At 39.4% G+C, this 16847-nt stretch overlaps 1 protein-coding gene across 5 annotated transcripts in view; it reads right to left on the reverse strand.

Moving 5' to 3' along the window:
• WDSUB1 (WD repeat, sterile alpha motif and U-box domain containing 1) overlaps positions 1–16768 on the reverse strand; it is a 28922-nt gene extending 12154 nt beyond the window's left edge. Inside the window, exons 1-11 of one of the 5 annotated variants that reach the window (XM_021397625.1) lie at positions 16532–16768; positions 13976–14400; positions 10680–10864; positions 8687–8779; positions 7883–7976; positions 7075–7108; positions 5490–5530; positions 5286–5392; positions 4402–4584; positions 1871–2005; positions 87–541 (exon numbers count right to left, since the gene is read on the reverse strand). In XM_021397625.1, coding sequence (XP_021253300.1) covers positions 363–541; positions 1871–2005; positions 4402–4584; positions 5286–5392; positions 5490–5530; positions 7075–7108; positions 7883–7976; positions 8687–8779; positions 10680–10864; positions 13976–14373 — 1449 coding nt within the window. In that variant the 5' untranslated portion in view covers positions 14374–14400; positions 16532–16768 and the 3' untranslated portion in view covers positions 87–362. Of the gene's footprint in view, positions 1–86; positions 542–1870; positions 2006–4401; positions 4585–5285; positions 5393–5489; positions 5531–7074; positions 7109–7882; positions 7977–8686; positions 8780–10679; positions 10865–13975 lie in introns of those variants that run through there. The other 4 variants (XM_021397630.1, XM_021397626.1, XM_021397627.1 and 1 more) reach the window with 4 other exon arrangements.

Below are 16847 nucleotides of genomic sequence, written 5' to 3' on the forward strand. Positions count from 1 at the left end.
GCTTTTTCTAATAAAAAAAACAAATAAAATACAAATTCCGTACTTTGAGACTCACCTTGCAAAACGAAGACTCAAAAACTCATAAATGTAGAAAAAAATTTAAGAAAATTTATTTGAAAAATGGTGAATCTGAGTGTTTGATTTCTTTAACAGAAATACCACAGAGTAAAATAACAAATAACTTAAAAAAAATGTTCAGAAATTTTTTTTAGGAGCTTCCAACAATGAAAATGCTCATTTAGCACAACCGTTAAAAGTGACAGCCAGGAAAGAAGAGAACTTTTTTCTTTCCCAGTGTTTCTGACACAGATATCTCCTCTAGCTCCATCCAATGACATTTACCTTCATTTTAGTAAACAGCTTCACAGCGGAGTGGTTTCACCACATTTCTGCTGAGTCTCCAGCCAGCGGCTGATGGCCATTTTCAGTGTCCTATTGGGTGTAAGCACAAGACTGTGAAGAGGAAGATTTGTCATGGGACTAGATCGTCTTTCATTGCTGATCCAGTTTTCCATTGCCTCCTTTTCATAGGAATACCCATCTGCAAAGAAACCATCACCAACAGCTTGCATTATAGACAACCGGGCACTGTTACACAGTAATTACTTTACATATATAAGAGCTAGAAGGGAATCAGTATTTCCAAATAAGAGAATTGAGATGTAGAAAAACTATGTAGTTGAATGTATGACAGTAACAGTTTATACAGCAGTATTGAGATCAAAATTTGGTTCCTGCAGTAAATGATGGGGTGGGGATGACACAGGACATGTGAAATTGTTCCATCTCTTTTGAACCAACCCTTGACTTGCCTGGGCTTGATTTAGTGAATAAGAACAGTCGTGGGCCATGTATACAAAAGTAAGTTGCTCCAAAAGTAATGCCTCCTGTTTATTTCCATGGAAACTACAACAGCTATTGAGCACAACAGCAAGACCTGATAGAGCAGATTCTCAGCTACAAAACACTATTTTTCAACGTAGTCACCACCATTAGCTCTGCATTTTCACCAGCGATGAACAAGAGCTGCATGCTGCACTCATAAAAATCTGTGCCAGCCAAGGTGACCACTTCAGCTGAAATGCAGCACCCACGGCCTCGCTGTGCTCTGGGCTTCATAAACATTCAGCAAGCATTTATGAATATCAGTGGGAGCCATTTTTTCCACCTGGAGGAATTCAGTGACAGCTTTGTTTAACCCACACTCCCACGTCAGACACCATTTGATCATTTGCCCCTCTGCTGCCATCTGTCACACGGCAACAACACGTAATGGAATATTAGTGGGAAGGTTCAGCTTCTCCTGCCATTCCACCAACATCTGCCTCTTAAGTTTTGAGCCAACAAAATAAAATGGGAGGCGTTGCTTTTGGAGCAGCCCTCATAAAATGTGCAATATTGTTAATACATAAGTAACAAAACATTTTAATTGTACTTTTTTTTCTTGAAGCTTTCTGAAGTGGGACCTTCTGTACAACCTTTTAAGTGCCATATATACAGTTGTGTAAAGTTAGTAGTGAGTCTGGTTTTTTTGCTGTTGTTTCCCTCATGCACAATTCCATTGTGTATTTACCAAGACAGCTCTGTAATTAGGATTTAAATATATACTTGCAGAGGCACAAAAGAAAAAGAGCGTTAAAAAAACCATCTATATGGCTTTGTGAGTAAAGCTGATACTAAAGGAATTGCATGGTACTGTATTTTTCTCTGTCACAGATGCAGTTTGGCCAAACATTTACCACAGTTCTGTTTTCTTGCAATAGCTACTTAGCCTAATTTATCTTACCCATTGTAGAAAGATATGCCTGATTTTTGTGTCCATCTTTACCCTTAAGCTATTCACGTTATTCAGCATTGCTTGAAGTTGTACCTGCTGCAATGACAGGATCCTTCATGAGCTCCCGTGTTATAGGGCATAAGAATTCATCAGGAACAGCAACAGAGACCGTTTTCATCCGCAGCTCTTCGATCTTCTGGAGGATTTTACTGCGCAGGCCAAGAGATTCTGAAAAGTTATTGGAATGCAGAGTGAAAAACACCATTATGCCAGGCAGAGAGGTTGGTTCTTGCATTTACTGCCATGCCAGAGGAGACACAGCTCAACTCTCCCATCCCCACCAAATACGCGTACGCATTCAGTCTCATGAGTTGGTCTCAGCCTTGCGCCATCCTTGCAGGGGAGGGGAATTTGCTCCCCCAGTTCCCACCTAGAGGTTCAGGTTCAGGCATTGAGAATCCTGGCTGCCATTGAAGACTGAGGCAAAGAACTCATTGAGTACCTAATTTCCATAAGGATTAACTAATGACAAATATAAGGATTAAGACACTGAAAGGATTGAAATACAGTACTGAAATAAAATAAAAAGCTCATGCGTATTCTTAGGAACTGAGTTTGCACAGCAGTATTGTAAAGATCTATGGGATCAGTCTGAGATCAAGAAAAATTAAGAATACAACCAAAGAAAAGAAAGGCAATAAGGAACCAAACCCTGTAGTTGCAACTGTATCTTTTTGAGGACATCTTCTACAATCTTTATCACAAAGGCAACTTCTCCCAGATTCCTCTCACGCAGCCAAATTCTTGCATTCCGTTTGCACTTTCAATTAACTACCTCCTGATTAAATCTCTAGTCGGGAATTAAGGAATTTTCCAGGTCATCTCTTGAAAACAAGTTATAAAAGAACACTTAAAATAAGATTTTTTTTCTTATTAACAAAGCATGTGCAATTTCCTGTTTGATGTGTACTGAACAATTTCCCTGAAGCTTACTCCTGCTGCAGTATAGAGGTACGACTCAGTGAGTCACATTCAAATTCTACTCCTAAGTGCTGTTTCTATGCTCATTCTCCAATCCAGAATTACTTGATAAAAATGGAAAGAAATGAAGTTATTAAGACAGATTTTAATTGGAGCATTTAAAAACATTTCTTATAGCTGCCTGAATACCTGTGAAAACCTAACTCATTATACTAAAAACTCATGATGGGTCTTAGCATACCTACTACAGGAAAAAAAACATCATGAAAAACCTAAGTTTTGAGAACAGAGACTGAGCAATGAGTATTTTACCTGATGGTGGGAAAGAACATCCTGAAGCTGCTTCAGCTCATATGTACAATTAATCCCCACTGCATCCTTCTATAGCCAATGAAAGCCAGAAAGGAGCAGCTTCCAATACTCAGCCTGAATTCAACACGTGCTGTCTAAAGCCACATCCAATGGGATCTTGCAAATCAATTTTATTATTTATAATTTGAAATTTTCTTGACAGTGTGATTGTAAAGCCATCAGTCAGCATTCCTTGATTAGTTTCAGCTGGTGATTGCTGCAGTGCTTCTGGGCTACTCCAACATTAAGGAACATGTATGCAGAAACACAAAGCTGTGAGTCTTTCATCGGTGGCAATTCCTGACAGATTTACAGCGATTCTGTTGATTTCTGTAATTTAGCAAAGCTAACTGATACACTGAGATATTGATCTGATACATACCAAAACCACAGGTGTGCACACATGCAAAACAATTAAGAAAAAGGGGAGCAGTCTGCCTACAGGGAAGAATGCTAACTTCATAAAATAGAAATGTACTTTCAGAAGGGTTTCTTGACTGGTTTGACCTTTTGTTATGCTTGATCTCAGGTGTAAATTAGGTGCTGATGTGTTTGCCAAAATCGAGCCACAAAGAATGGAGAACATTCTGAAAGCTCCACAGTAGTCCACCATACAGAAGTTTCTTTCTTCAGAATTAAGGGAGTGGTAACAATGCCATAGCCTAGGATGCCTTCTAAAAGGTAACTTCAGTTTTGCAATAAAGTGACTGGACAACATTAACCAGAAGGATGACCGATGAATTGCAAAGTGCCTGAGGTTGGTAAGGTTTGCTTGAGCCTCACCAACACCAAATGCTTTATCTACAAAACAAGTCTAAAATAAAACATATCTTGTATTTTCTGCTATGCTAACTGTACTCTGAAGAATCTCACCGCTAAATTTAAGGTAGTTCACCATATAATATCATAAATATAACACTTTTATAAACTGACAGGAAAAAATGGAGAACACTAATTGCCAAAGTCAGAATCAGTAAGTCTATACAAAAGGTGAAATTACTTTCACATAGTTTAGTGACACAAAATCTAAAAAGGAAAAGTAGAAACAAAAGCAGGTAAGACCACTTAAGAACATGGCATTGCTGGTGAATGTGCAATTTTACGTCTCTAGGTAAAAGAAAACACACAGTACTTTGGATAACGCGACATTAGTTTTGTTTGTTTCAGTTAGCAATGGTAGTGAAATAAAAATCAATTTCAGGAAAGCATACTCATGCACGAGACTTACTTTCATTCCAACATTTCATATGTACACAAAAGATTATGAACTATTTGGCTTTCTATACTCTTACCAATTTTTAATTCATTAGTCAGACTTTCTCTTGTAAGATTCAGGAGTTCTTTGCCATCAATGTTATTTGCTTTGAAAAGCCCAACAAGTTCTGCTAAGCCTTGTGCACAAAGCCAGGCTGAAACGTCATCCTCTGACCAGTTCTCAGCAGTCCTCATCTTAGAGTCATTTTCTGTAGTGTCTCCTTTGGAAAGGAGAGATAAAAGACGGTAAACAATGAAGGATGAAAAAAACAAATCCAACCAGTAAGAACTATGGAAGTAATGAGCATTTTCCAAATGCTCTCACTATTCCACATTCCCTAACATCTGATAAAAGCAATACTCATTAAACATTCCTTCACAGGGGGACAGTCTTTGGGTTTGTTTTTATTTATTGATTTTCAAAGTTTAGAGGAATTTAATCTCTCAGGTGCTGATATCTGTCAGAATTGAACTACAGACTGAAGTGTCAGCAGACACTAAAATCAAGCGTCATATCTCCTTATAAAAGCAGACCAAATTCCAGACTTAATTCTGGTGCTTTGAACAAAGATCCATTTATTTGTACTACACATACTTCAGGTACTCCTGTATTTCGTAACATGAATTATTTTTTTCCATCTATAGCAACTAGCAAGTTACATTTCTTGTTGACAATTATGTTTTCAATTAGCTTATTTTCTCTTTAAATTCCTGCCAAATATACATCTTCAAAAAGCCTTTCAATGCTCTGGAAATTAACACTCACATCTTAAATGCTATCCAGAAAGCAGGAAATGGAAAATATCAGAAAAAGTGAATGAAGTTAATATTCTTCTAATATCTACGTATACTTTTTTTTTTTCTTTTAAATAGAGAATACTTGTTGCTTAAAGAACAGGCTGAAAATACTTCACACACCGACCTGCACGGGGTTGCTCACTGTCCAGTTGCCATATGTGCACAGTTTTATCCATTGAACCCGTGGCAAGTAAGAGGCTATGTGGTGCAAAAGCACAAGTGGTAACGTATCTAAAAATAAAAACAAATGCATGAAAATTGACATGACATTGAATGAATTTCTTCTATTTATTAATAGTAAAACAGAATGATCATACTGAATTCATACCTGGTATGCTGAGACAAAGTATGAAGGATATTGCCAGTATTCTGCAAAAAAGAGTATTTGTGACTTTAAATCTTAAAGAATAAAACAAACGTTCACTCATTTGTACGCACCCTTTCAAAGATAAGGAATAACATTTCTTCTTTGAATATGACAGAAGTTGCCTTCAGAGAAGGTGCATGACCTTGCCTAAGCTGATCGGCAGCAAAGTCAGATACACATCTTGGCTTTCCTATGTGAGGCCCTCAATTCAATCCACTGGAAAAAGCCTACCCTTCACCGTAGTAATAGCAGAACTATCACCTGAATTAATTACACACGTACTGGCTGACTGTTCATGTGGATAAAAACATTTCTTCTACAAATCTAGGATTAAAGATGACCTGAAGTGATAACTGGGATTCAGACAGACGTCATACTACAATCTTTAACAATTTATTATGGATTATGTCAGAAGTTCATGTATTTGTATACTAGATGCTACTGAAAATGAGTCCCTGAATTTCCATAGTTTTAACATATGATTTTAGAGACTTTCATTGTGATTAAAGGTAGCATTTCTTTGACAGAACTAAAAGATGAAGAGCAAAGTTATTCCAAAACACTAACGGATCCAGTTTTCTTCAACTACTCGTCATGAGGAAAGTGCCCTATTTTGGGCCCAAAATGTCCCAATCTCCCTCACCCTTAATAATGGCAACAAAACTTACACAACATTTATTGGACCATATGTTAAAAATCTCAGGCTAAAAATCTGACAAACAGCATTAAGAGACATTTATGCTGCAGTTTTCTGCATCTTTCATTTCCTTGAGGTGCCACACATCCAGGGGATCTAAGCGTCAAACTACTGACAGAACTGGGCCAAAACTGTGAAGGTATCAGGTCAGAGATTTTGGTGGAAAACTTGCAACCCTAAGTGAAAAACTGTATCAATGCAACAGCATGTGCAGAAAAGCTGAAGATTTATTCATCTGTCATTGTCAGCAAAATCATCATTATCAATATGATAAAGTAGGAAAGGTAAATACCACTGTTAGGTGAACCTCAAAGGATATAATAACAGTTTTAGACAAAACACCTAAAGAGGATGCTTTTAAAGAAAGGTCATTGTATTTAATGTAATTTTTGTCTTGAATTACTTACTCTGCTTCTATTTGATGTGCACTTTATATACAATTACTAAAGGATTTCTGTGATCACTATTTATCACTGTTTTTATGCCATTCTTCTTGCTGTGAATGCTAGGATAAAAATTAAGATTAGCAAAACTCTGCTTCCACAGGAAGAACACACAAGCAGAGGATTCACTGAATGGTACTGTCCTGTAGAGCAGTGTAAAGAAACCAAGTAACAAAACACTCAAATAAAGGGAAGTTAAGAATGAGAGAGATTGAGTGATTGCCAGGAGATATTTTACCTCAAGCTACACTTATTGAAGATTAAAAAATAAAAACAGGGGGTTTCATAGTTCCTATTCCATAATGTATTCTTTATCTTGATGGGATACTGCAGGGACGGTGCTAATATCTCAAGACAACAGCCAAATGAACGATCATGAATGATCTTACAACTACACCATACTTACAGTCTCATATATTATGACACACTTGTCCACAGACCTTTTAAAAAAGAAAAAGCAAACACACTGACATTAAAATTAGACATAGAGGAATAAGGAATCAAACTATTTCTAATTAAAAGGGGGGGAAAAAAATCCAACACAAAAACCCCAACTTTCCCACAAGTAAAATGAACAAACGGAACCCTCAGCAGAACTCACCATAACAGAGCTTTATGGAAAGCAAAGCTCCATCCATTTCCAGCTTAAGACGACGACACTCATTAGCTGTATCTACAGCATTTTTAAATCAGTGAATAAATTTCCAAATTCTGCATTTCCATAATTCCATGCAACCTGGCCCCCAGTTCCATGGCTCCCCATGAGGTACAAATAGGTCTTTGCAAGAAGTATCTGTACTGCAGGTATTTCTGTGCACCATGCTCACAATCTGGCTATCCATTAGCTACTCTCAGCACTTCTACTGATTTCCAAAGTCTTTTCATTTGCAAAGCAAACTAAAGGAAGCATTGCAATTCAATAAAAATAAAATGAAGGCCACATAAATGCTGCCCTCCCAAAAACCAGAAACAATGAATCTCATTGTAATACACAGAGAACAGAGCATGCAAAATGCTAGATTTCAAACTCAGTGCCCACCAGACACAAACAAACTGGAAAGACAATTCATTATTTCTTAAAGGCAGAGAGCTATTCTGCAATTACTGGAAATAGATTTTGAATTCTGCAACTCATTTAAACTTTCTGTTTTACAATCCTTAAGCGTGGTCTAGACAGCCAACTGAAATGTCAGCAAGTACAAGATACTGCTTACCCTGAAACTAACATCTGCCCATCATAAGAAAATGCACAAGCCAGAACTGGGGCAGAATGTCCACTCAATGTGCATTTATATCTTAATTCACCACCTAAAAATACAAAAAGTAAATTATTGCAAATTGATATATTTGACAAGGTTTTAAGACAACATGGTTTTACAGTCCTAAAGCTGCCTCAAATACTTGACTCTGTGACATACTGCCTATAGAAAAAGGGGAAAGGATCACAGTGATAACATAATTTTAACTTCCATGAAGTCTTAGCATCTGTCTAATGGTCCCCCCGCCCCATTAGTCACAGAACCAGGCTGAACCGGCCCATAAACCATTGATACACGTTACACTGCAGTTGTAGCAGAGCCACACTGCTTTCATTCCTCCAGCTCTTGCTCAGAAGGCCAAAATGTACTGAAAGGTGAAAGGAAACCTCTCCCTGACCTAGCAGATCAAGATGCTTCAAACTAGCAATGTGCCCAAAGGTCAAAGTAGAAATGATACTCAATACCAGAAGATGACAATGATAATTAAAAGCAAACATCATAATATTAAGAGGACTGGGGGAATTTTTTTCAATCTTTACTATTATCGCTAAACAGAACACTAAATAAAAAGCTGCGGGGCCCAATCTCACAAACTACAGCATGCATTAGCTGCTTTCTAGCAAAACAATTAAAAGAACACTTCCAATTTGTGGTTAGTTTGGCAGCGAATTTATGACAGCAGTATGAATCTGATCTTAGATGTAAACTGTCACTAAAGAGCTAAGACACTTGAATATGAAGAAGCATCACAATACACACCTAAGAAGTCTGCAAACAAAATAAACCAGACTTTGATCTTACTATCTTGACCACAAGAAGCCAGCTGGAAGTACCCGGATGCATGTTCACCATCTGATAAAATCAAAAAATATTAATGGGTAATGGAAGCACAACAAATAATAGCGTATCAGTAAATTTCATCACCATTCTGTCAGTACAATTTGGTAGATCTCCTTAATTCAGAACTACTTTAAAAAGCATTGATAGGAATAATTGAAGAAGTTTGAAAAATATCTGCAAGTAAGGAATATGTATTACTGTTCTATTATTTCCTGAACAAGTAGATGAAGCCCAGAACTGCACCACTATGCTCATATTTGATGTTTTCTGGATGATAAGAGTTTGATTCTCCTTTCTGCCAAGAGTAGTGATATTGCCTTTTAACCCATAGCATATGGTTGGTTCCCCATTGTATATGGTTATTTCCATTTCTTCTGCAGTGCAATAGTTCTCAGAGTCTAAAATCATTTACACATGTACAAAATTTGAGAATACAACAAACTACTTTCATCGTTTTCACTGTTCACCTTTTCATTTCTACGAACTGATGTTTCATGACTGCAGTGCAAGAAACCACTCTTGAGAAACACTTGCATTAGTTATTAAGGATGAAATACAACGGTAGCAACAGTTTTGTAGCTTTCCCTCCTTCTATTCAAGGATGTAAACATTTCTGAATTATCGTTAAGTTCCACGTGTTGTTGCTGTTATCATTTTCTTTTATTCGCAGCCAAATTCCTTCTGCTCTCCCACTCTAGTGAACTGACATACCAGCCTGACCCAGGTCTGCAGCAATCCTTTAGCAGCAGTACCTCTGCTAGCATCAAAACTCTGACAAGAATCACCAGGTTTAAGGCTGAGAATTAGGAAACTGTAACAGATGTTTACATAATAATATAATACAATATATTAAAACTTAAATAAGGACTCATATTTCCAGTTCTGCAGTCACTGGAAATGTCAAAACAGTTACAGTTAAGCATCTTATCAAATTACCCCTAGGGTTTCATCTCTTACTTTTCTGTATTTTCACTTTCTGGTTATTGCAATAAAATCCTCATCTACACAGAGCTGGTTGTGGTTTACAGCAACCATCAGAGCTACTGTGGCCACGGCAGATCTCAGGGTTTGGCACAGATCTGTCAAATATCAAAGTACCTCATTTTCCTAGGATTCTGTGTAAGATCTGCGTCTTACCGGGAGATGAGCAGCACGCCTTAGCTACTACGATGTAAAAACACGCTTCTTGGTAAATCAGCCAGTATGAGAATTCTTTCACAGTGCAAAAGAGTTGGACGCATTTTACATGCTACCAAGTTGTTAATGGGTATTACAGTGCTGTAATTACCAAGCTCCTCAGAAGGGGAACACACTGTCTTCCACTAAGGTTCACTAAAATTTTTAGCAAAAGCTGCTTTTATTATTACATCTTAGCGGGACACATGTGATTCTGGGCCCACCTCTCCCCAAGACTGCACCAAGTCTGGTGAGGGAAAGCAGTCTACCTACTCACACATCACAGCCGAAGCATTCAGCTTCTTATGTTTACACTTCTTTGCATTGCAATAATCCCCTTCTGTTCCTTGGGGAAGCACAGTAAGAAAGAGTTAAGTGGAAATGGTAACCAAGTCCTGCACCTTCCAACACCGTTCTTAGACCCAGGAGATGGGCCTCACTTACAGATGCTGCCGAAACATGTTCCAAAACCCTGGCAGCATAATTAGCTACTTAACGCTATCATTAACACACTTATTACTTTGTTTGTTGACCTAGCATATTCCTTGTCATCGACCTCACCACTGCTTTTACTTAAGAGTATTCAGAATACGGAGACATTTCAGCTCATCCAATGTCATTTGCATCCTCAGCACTTACAAGAAAAAAGAATGTGAAAATAAGAGCTTGAGAGAAAAGAGATCACTCTTTTTTTTTTTTTTGCCATGTTCCTCCCCTGAAGAGTCAAGTAACTAACCAGAAACTGGACGTGATGAAATATCACAGCAGGTAACGCCAAGATCATGTGCTTTTTCATTACACAGACATCTCATTTTATCATCCCAAACAGTCAAATCACCACATGATGATCCAGTGACAAAGAAATTTCCACCCGGAGAAAATGCACAGGCCACCAAAGAACCATCTTTAACATTCCCAGATCTGAAAAGTAAGAGTATATGATAACTGATTTTAGAAGTAATGTTCTGAAGAACTGATCTCTCAAATGCAATCTGATAGTACATTTTGGTTTATTCTAAGTTCTGTATTTTGGAACTTGATAACAGAGGGCAGAGAAACTGTGCAATTGCAATGAGATGCAAAAGCAGCACGCCTGGAGGATCCAGGACCTGCTCTTTGAGGAAAAACATGAGATGACACCACAAGGTAAAAGCCGTCCAGTTGAGTGACAAGGTAGGTTTCAAACTGAAGACAATTTGCTAGGGCTTACAGTTTGAAAGAGAAAATACTCTGATAAAATTCTGCAGCAGGATAAGTTTTGAAAGTAAACAATAAATACCCAGCAGTCATAACAGAATGACACGTATCAAACAGGGGGAAACAATGCCCACAGTTCCTCTGTTCTGTTCTTACAGCATTGACAGAACAGCCACTGACAGGTTCGATACGCTGCAACTGAGTGCAACACTTCGAGATTGCCAACAAGTTGAGTAAGGGGAAGGTAATTTTTGAAAACTGATTTCTGTATTTTAATTAAGTCAATACTTTGTAAAAACTGATCCTAAAAGGAAGTTCCTAGCATATACGTAAATTCCTCAGGAAGGAACTGGGGTCAATCTGCCATTCTCGAGGTTATCCAACAGTAATCTAGCACCAAATGAAAGTCTCACGCCTAATAGACACTGCACCAGACCCAGTACGCATAGCTGAATCTCTAAGTGTAGGAAAAAAGAAGTCGCAGACATACACCACAGTCACACAACAAGAAATTTCAGTCCTATCTACTCTGTATTTTCCAGAATAGCTGCATGTTTCTTGGTGACAGAAATTTTATTTACCACCAGAGGTGTCAATGCCACAGAGGACAAGTCAATATACTTTCCCGAGGTTCTCTCTAACCAGGCTCCTAGGACCACCAAAAATCGCTGACTCCCTTGATTCCATCACTAAGCATACTGGAGAATACGCTACACCCCTCCCTCTTTTCACATCCACAATTCTGTTTCCTTAGCACAGCCTTTAAAACTTTCACACAGAAAAAGCTATAGCTTCTGCAATGAAAACAGTAAAAGTACACATCCAGAGCATGCTTTTCTGCCTTTCAGGTCTGACAGCAGTATCCTAACTACTGAATAAGAAATGGCAAACACTAAGAAATGCCCATAAATGATCACGCTTTGAGGTTGCTCACATCCACCCTAAGGATGACTTAACTTGCCACTTCCTTCACAATTTGGACAGTCAACCACAACAATCCAGGTGACGAGCACTAACTGGCTACCTCGTTGTAATTACAACCTGTATCCTTAGTCAAATGACACCATAGTGTGGTAAAGGTATTCTCTTTTTTGGAATCAACACGCTCAACTTTTGGAAAAGAAACAGAGCACCGCAGGCTGGGTAACTACAAACTCAGATATAATTTTAGGTACATTGATAATTTCTAAATAGTACTGATCACAGCTATAAGAAAAGCATAACAGGTTTGTCTTTGCATCTTTTGTCCCTGCAATTACAGATGCCAGCAACTATCCATGGAATTCATCTGCTGGATATATGTGTATATGCCCATCTCAAAAACAGATACAATTACAGTTAAGCTGACTACTGTGAGCATGCTAGCACTTAAAATTAACTTCTACAAATGAAACGAGGTAGAAGGGAAAGGAATGGTCAAGTTCTTTTTTCTTGTCTTACAAGAAGGTGGCAAGAATCCATTAGAATCCATTCTGTTTATGGACAAAGTTCTGGATTTACATGACTTCAAATAACAAAAATCATTCTGAAAAAAAAAATCAGTTCACATCCAAATCACTGCTGTGGAAGGCAAAGGCAGAGAGACCGCAAAAGCAATAACAGGCGTTACTGGAGAGTAACAAAAAGCAAACAAATTTGGCTTTCAAAAATAGCTGCTCCTTCATCCTGATAGCCAGAGGACAATTATTTTAAATTCCTAACTTCCTTCCTATTTTAGAGAGATACTGTGTAACTGATGCTCTACAACTTGAATAATGTCTTGCTTGCGAACCGATTACAACAACTGCCCTGAAGACTTTCCCAACAGAGGAAGACTCTGAAGCTGACCAGAGAGTTCATGCCTTTAACTGTGCTACATCACTATAAATGCTCATCTGCTTTGTTTCAAATAGTTTTATGCTTCAGAAACTCAGGTGAAATGTTGATTACAATACTTAAAGATTTGGCTCTAACACTCCTTTCCGCTGCTGTTACATCTTATCCCGAAATAATACAGTTTACGCTAATACTTTCCAGCCTTCTTGATTCTTGGACTACCATCAAGCTTTTAAGATCTTGTTGGGCTTAAAATAGTCGCATCATTAAATCCTTAGGTTAAAACACTATTTATACTCTAGCAGAAATGCTACGTCACAGCTTGAAACAGTGACGGAGCACCTGGTGGGAAGGCAGGGCCAATCCAGGGGAGCTCAGGTGCGTGCAATGCTCCTGAGTGACTGGAAGCGATGGAGCCAGGATCCACCCCTTCCCAGCCCTCATGTAAGGGCTGGCAGTGGAGGTGAGGGTATCTTGTTGGAGGTCCCTGTCTACCTGAGGCCTTCTGAAAGTAAGCAGCTTCTTTCCTTTGTTTCTGTGCCCACAGCTGTTACATTTGAGCAACTCCTCACATGCTGCAGTTTGGGACTTTGCTGCTGTGCTCTAATTGCTGCACTCTCCATGGCATTACAGTACTCAATATAAAGCACTCAATACAGGCTCTGCTGACCAATGTACCACAGTATGCTGGCAGTTTAGAAATCAGATGCACACAATATACAACGTATCCTGATTTCATGTTAAACCAGTGAATTAAAAACAAACACACACAAGATTTAGATGAAAGATAAAATAATACAGCTTCTGAGTTTGCATTGCTTAATGTTAAAAAAACACTCAGCACTTCTCCTGTTTATAACCTTTTTGTCTTTTAAACTCTATTTTTTTTTTTGTCACGTAAACCAGAAGCGTATGGTCTGCAAGTCTGCGCACAGCACAGCATACTAACAGAGCAGCACTCGTAACAGATTTTATTTCCATAATAGTAAATAAGGTTGTGAAAAGGTATTTGGCACTCACCTGTAGAGTTTCATTGTTTGCGTGTTCCAGAGAACCACACTTCCATCAGCTGCACCTGACACCAGATAGGTGGACTCAGGAGAAAACCGGCAGACTCTGACCGGGCTGCCAGAGGGCTGCCCCAGCACTGCCAGCATCCGACCATCGCGAGTGTCCCAGATGATGGTAGCACCATCTGTTGAACACGAAGCTAAAGTGTGTCCTGATGGGGAGAAGCAGCAGCAGTGGACAGCATATGTATGACCTTTCAAAGGTGAGTATGGGAGCTCAGTGAAGTCATTTAAAGAGTAAATACGAATTGTTTTGTCCAAGGAACAAGTAGCCAAGCACGACGATGAGAAGGCACAGCAGTTGACATCATCACTATGATCTGTTAAAGTGCGAATTAACATCGCCATTTAATCTACTTTCTAAAAAAAAAAAACCTGAAGAAAAGTTAAAACAGTTAGATATCTCTCCTATTTCATAAATGAGACATACGTAGTACCTAACTGAGATACATTCTCCTGGAAGAAATAACTGATCTGCAGAGGCTAATTTTTCACTTACGTATTGTTTTATCATCAACCTGAAGCAGAGCATATACACAACATGGAAATGAGGTGCTTTTGACTTGGCTAGAGTAAAACACATTCTAACTTTTATTTAAGTCAACTTGCAAGTTTGCAATACAACACTGAAGCTCATGTAAAAAACTATTTGATTTTGGGGCAATGGGAGCATACATTGTTCCAGTACTTCTGTTTATGCTAAGAAGTCTGCTGTTCAAATTTGTTCTCAGTTGCACCTGCACAAAACATAATGGAGTACATATGCACTGTAGAATCTAGTCACCAAGCTGACAACTTACAAACCACTTGCTACATACAAAACAAATCTCTCTTTCTACATGTGATTAGCATTCAATGTCAAAACGTTAGTTAGGCTTGCATCATGGATATAATAATGTTTTCAATATTATTTAAAGGGGGGGAAAAAGTTTTCCTAATAGTTTTCCTAAAGTAGCTGCAATATATCTTTGCATTTGTTTTCAAGCCATCCTCTCTTTAACTTGATGTGCTATGTATGCATTTTAAAACCATCTGCATTAACAAACAATTTTGTGAAAGCAGCAGAAACCTGTCCCATCATCCCTATAGAGCTGACATGGTACAGCTACAGGTGTGAAACAGACTGCTAAATGAATGCCAGATCTCCAGCTGGGAGCAGACCACAAACATGCTAGGATGGAAACATAAATCACGAAAAACTACAGCTGAGCTTTACTTCCAAAAACTCACATCTACTTTGAACTAACGGCCATGGGAAGCAAGCAAGAACAAAGAATTAAGACTAAACTGAGACACAGCTGTGACAGCTGGGTAAAAGCACTGTCTTACTTTTCATCACATTCCCTGCTCTTGTTAAACCAAGCGATTACCTACACCACCACAGGCCAGGTTGTACTTTCTCTTCCTGAAACGATCTGGCTAGGTGCCAAACCATGAGACACAGTCAGATGGACGACAGGGCAAATTATTTCCTCACCCTTGCAATCTCTAAATTCTAAAAAGAAATTTACGTCTTCATTCAGCACTGCTGCATCTCTGCACAAAGACAGGCTTTGGAGTGCTTAGTGCAAGGGTCAGGTGACAAAAAAAAAAATCTAATCAGGAAGCAGCATCAAAAAGATTCCGGGAAATTATTCTAATCTAGAGCTTGCTGAAATGTTCTAATATGTTATAACACACAAAAGGCTTAGTGACCAATTTGCTCCTTTAAAAAACACAGCATCGAGAGCATCTGTTTATTATGGTACAACTGAGTAGAAAACTATACATAATCTTTAGAATAAAACCAGATTAAACAATAAATTTCTATCTGTGGGTCCAACATAGAGGAAGTAAGATTTGATGACCTGAATCCAAGATAAATTTTCCTTTTCAGGCCTCAGATCCTCGTCAGTCCTCCAGGGAAAAAGGAAGTACAGAGCCAAAAGGAAGCGCCTACAACTCCATGTCGATTCCGGTGGGCAAAACCTCCTGGGCTGCTTTAGCGGAGCTAACGTCTAAATCAGCACGCTGTTACGTGCTTCGTCTGGACAATTCCAAGCCCAGACGCCACCACAAACAAGGAAGTGTGGTTTCATATACGTATTTATACATGCATGTACACACACTTGCACATGTGGAGATATACATGTTTGTAAGATGTACGCATGTACACACATGTACGTCTATACAAACACATACACATCTCTAAGGGCAAAGTAACCGCTCCCCTGAGCAGCATACAGCGTGCTGGTTTAGTTACGGGCCCGATCCTTAAATATTGTTTATTGTAGCATCAGGACCCTCCCTGATATAACAATTTCATTACGATTATCTTTAAAACTGTCACACAGAGGCTTTAACGGGGCAGCACTACCTTCCCCAGCACCCTTCTCTTTAACCCTGAAGGCGCCGGCAGACGGGTACAGAAAAAGCTCCGGCACTTTGGGGCACGACCCACCCCGCCGGCACCGCCGCCCCCCGAGTTGCTGCAGGAGCATCAGGAGCAGCAGGGCCCGCCACTCACTCCGATCTCCGCTGGATTCCGGGCAGCGCTCGGCCCCGCAGCCCTTCCGTAAGGACAGCAGCCCGCGTACTCTGCGACCGCGGACCGTACCACCGCCGCCAGCCCCGAGGGTGACACTGCGAGCCCTCGCCTCAGCTCCCTCACCTCTCTCTCTCAAAATAAAATAAAGTAAAACAAATGGCGGGAGGTTGCAGGCCGCCACGCACCGCCCTCACAGGAGCCTCTCCCTGCGGCCCCGCGCTCTCGCGCACGCGCCAGCCCCGGGCCCGCCGGCTCCACCCGCCCGGGGCCCGCCCTTCCCCCCAGGGAGCAAGGC

This window comes from Numida meleagris, chromosome 5 (genome assembly GCF_002078875.1).
Source record: "Numida meleagris isolate 19003 breed g44 Domestic line chromosome 5, NumMel1.0, whole genome shotgun sequence".
Classification (NCBI taxonomy): Eukaryota; Metazoa; Chordata; class Aves; order Galliformes; family Numididae; genus Numida; species Numida meleagris.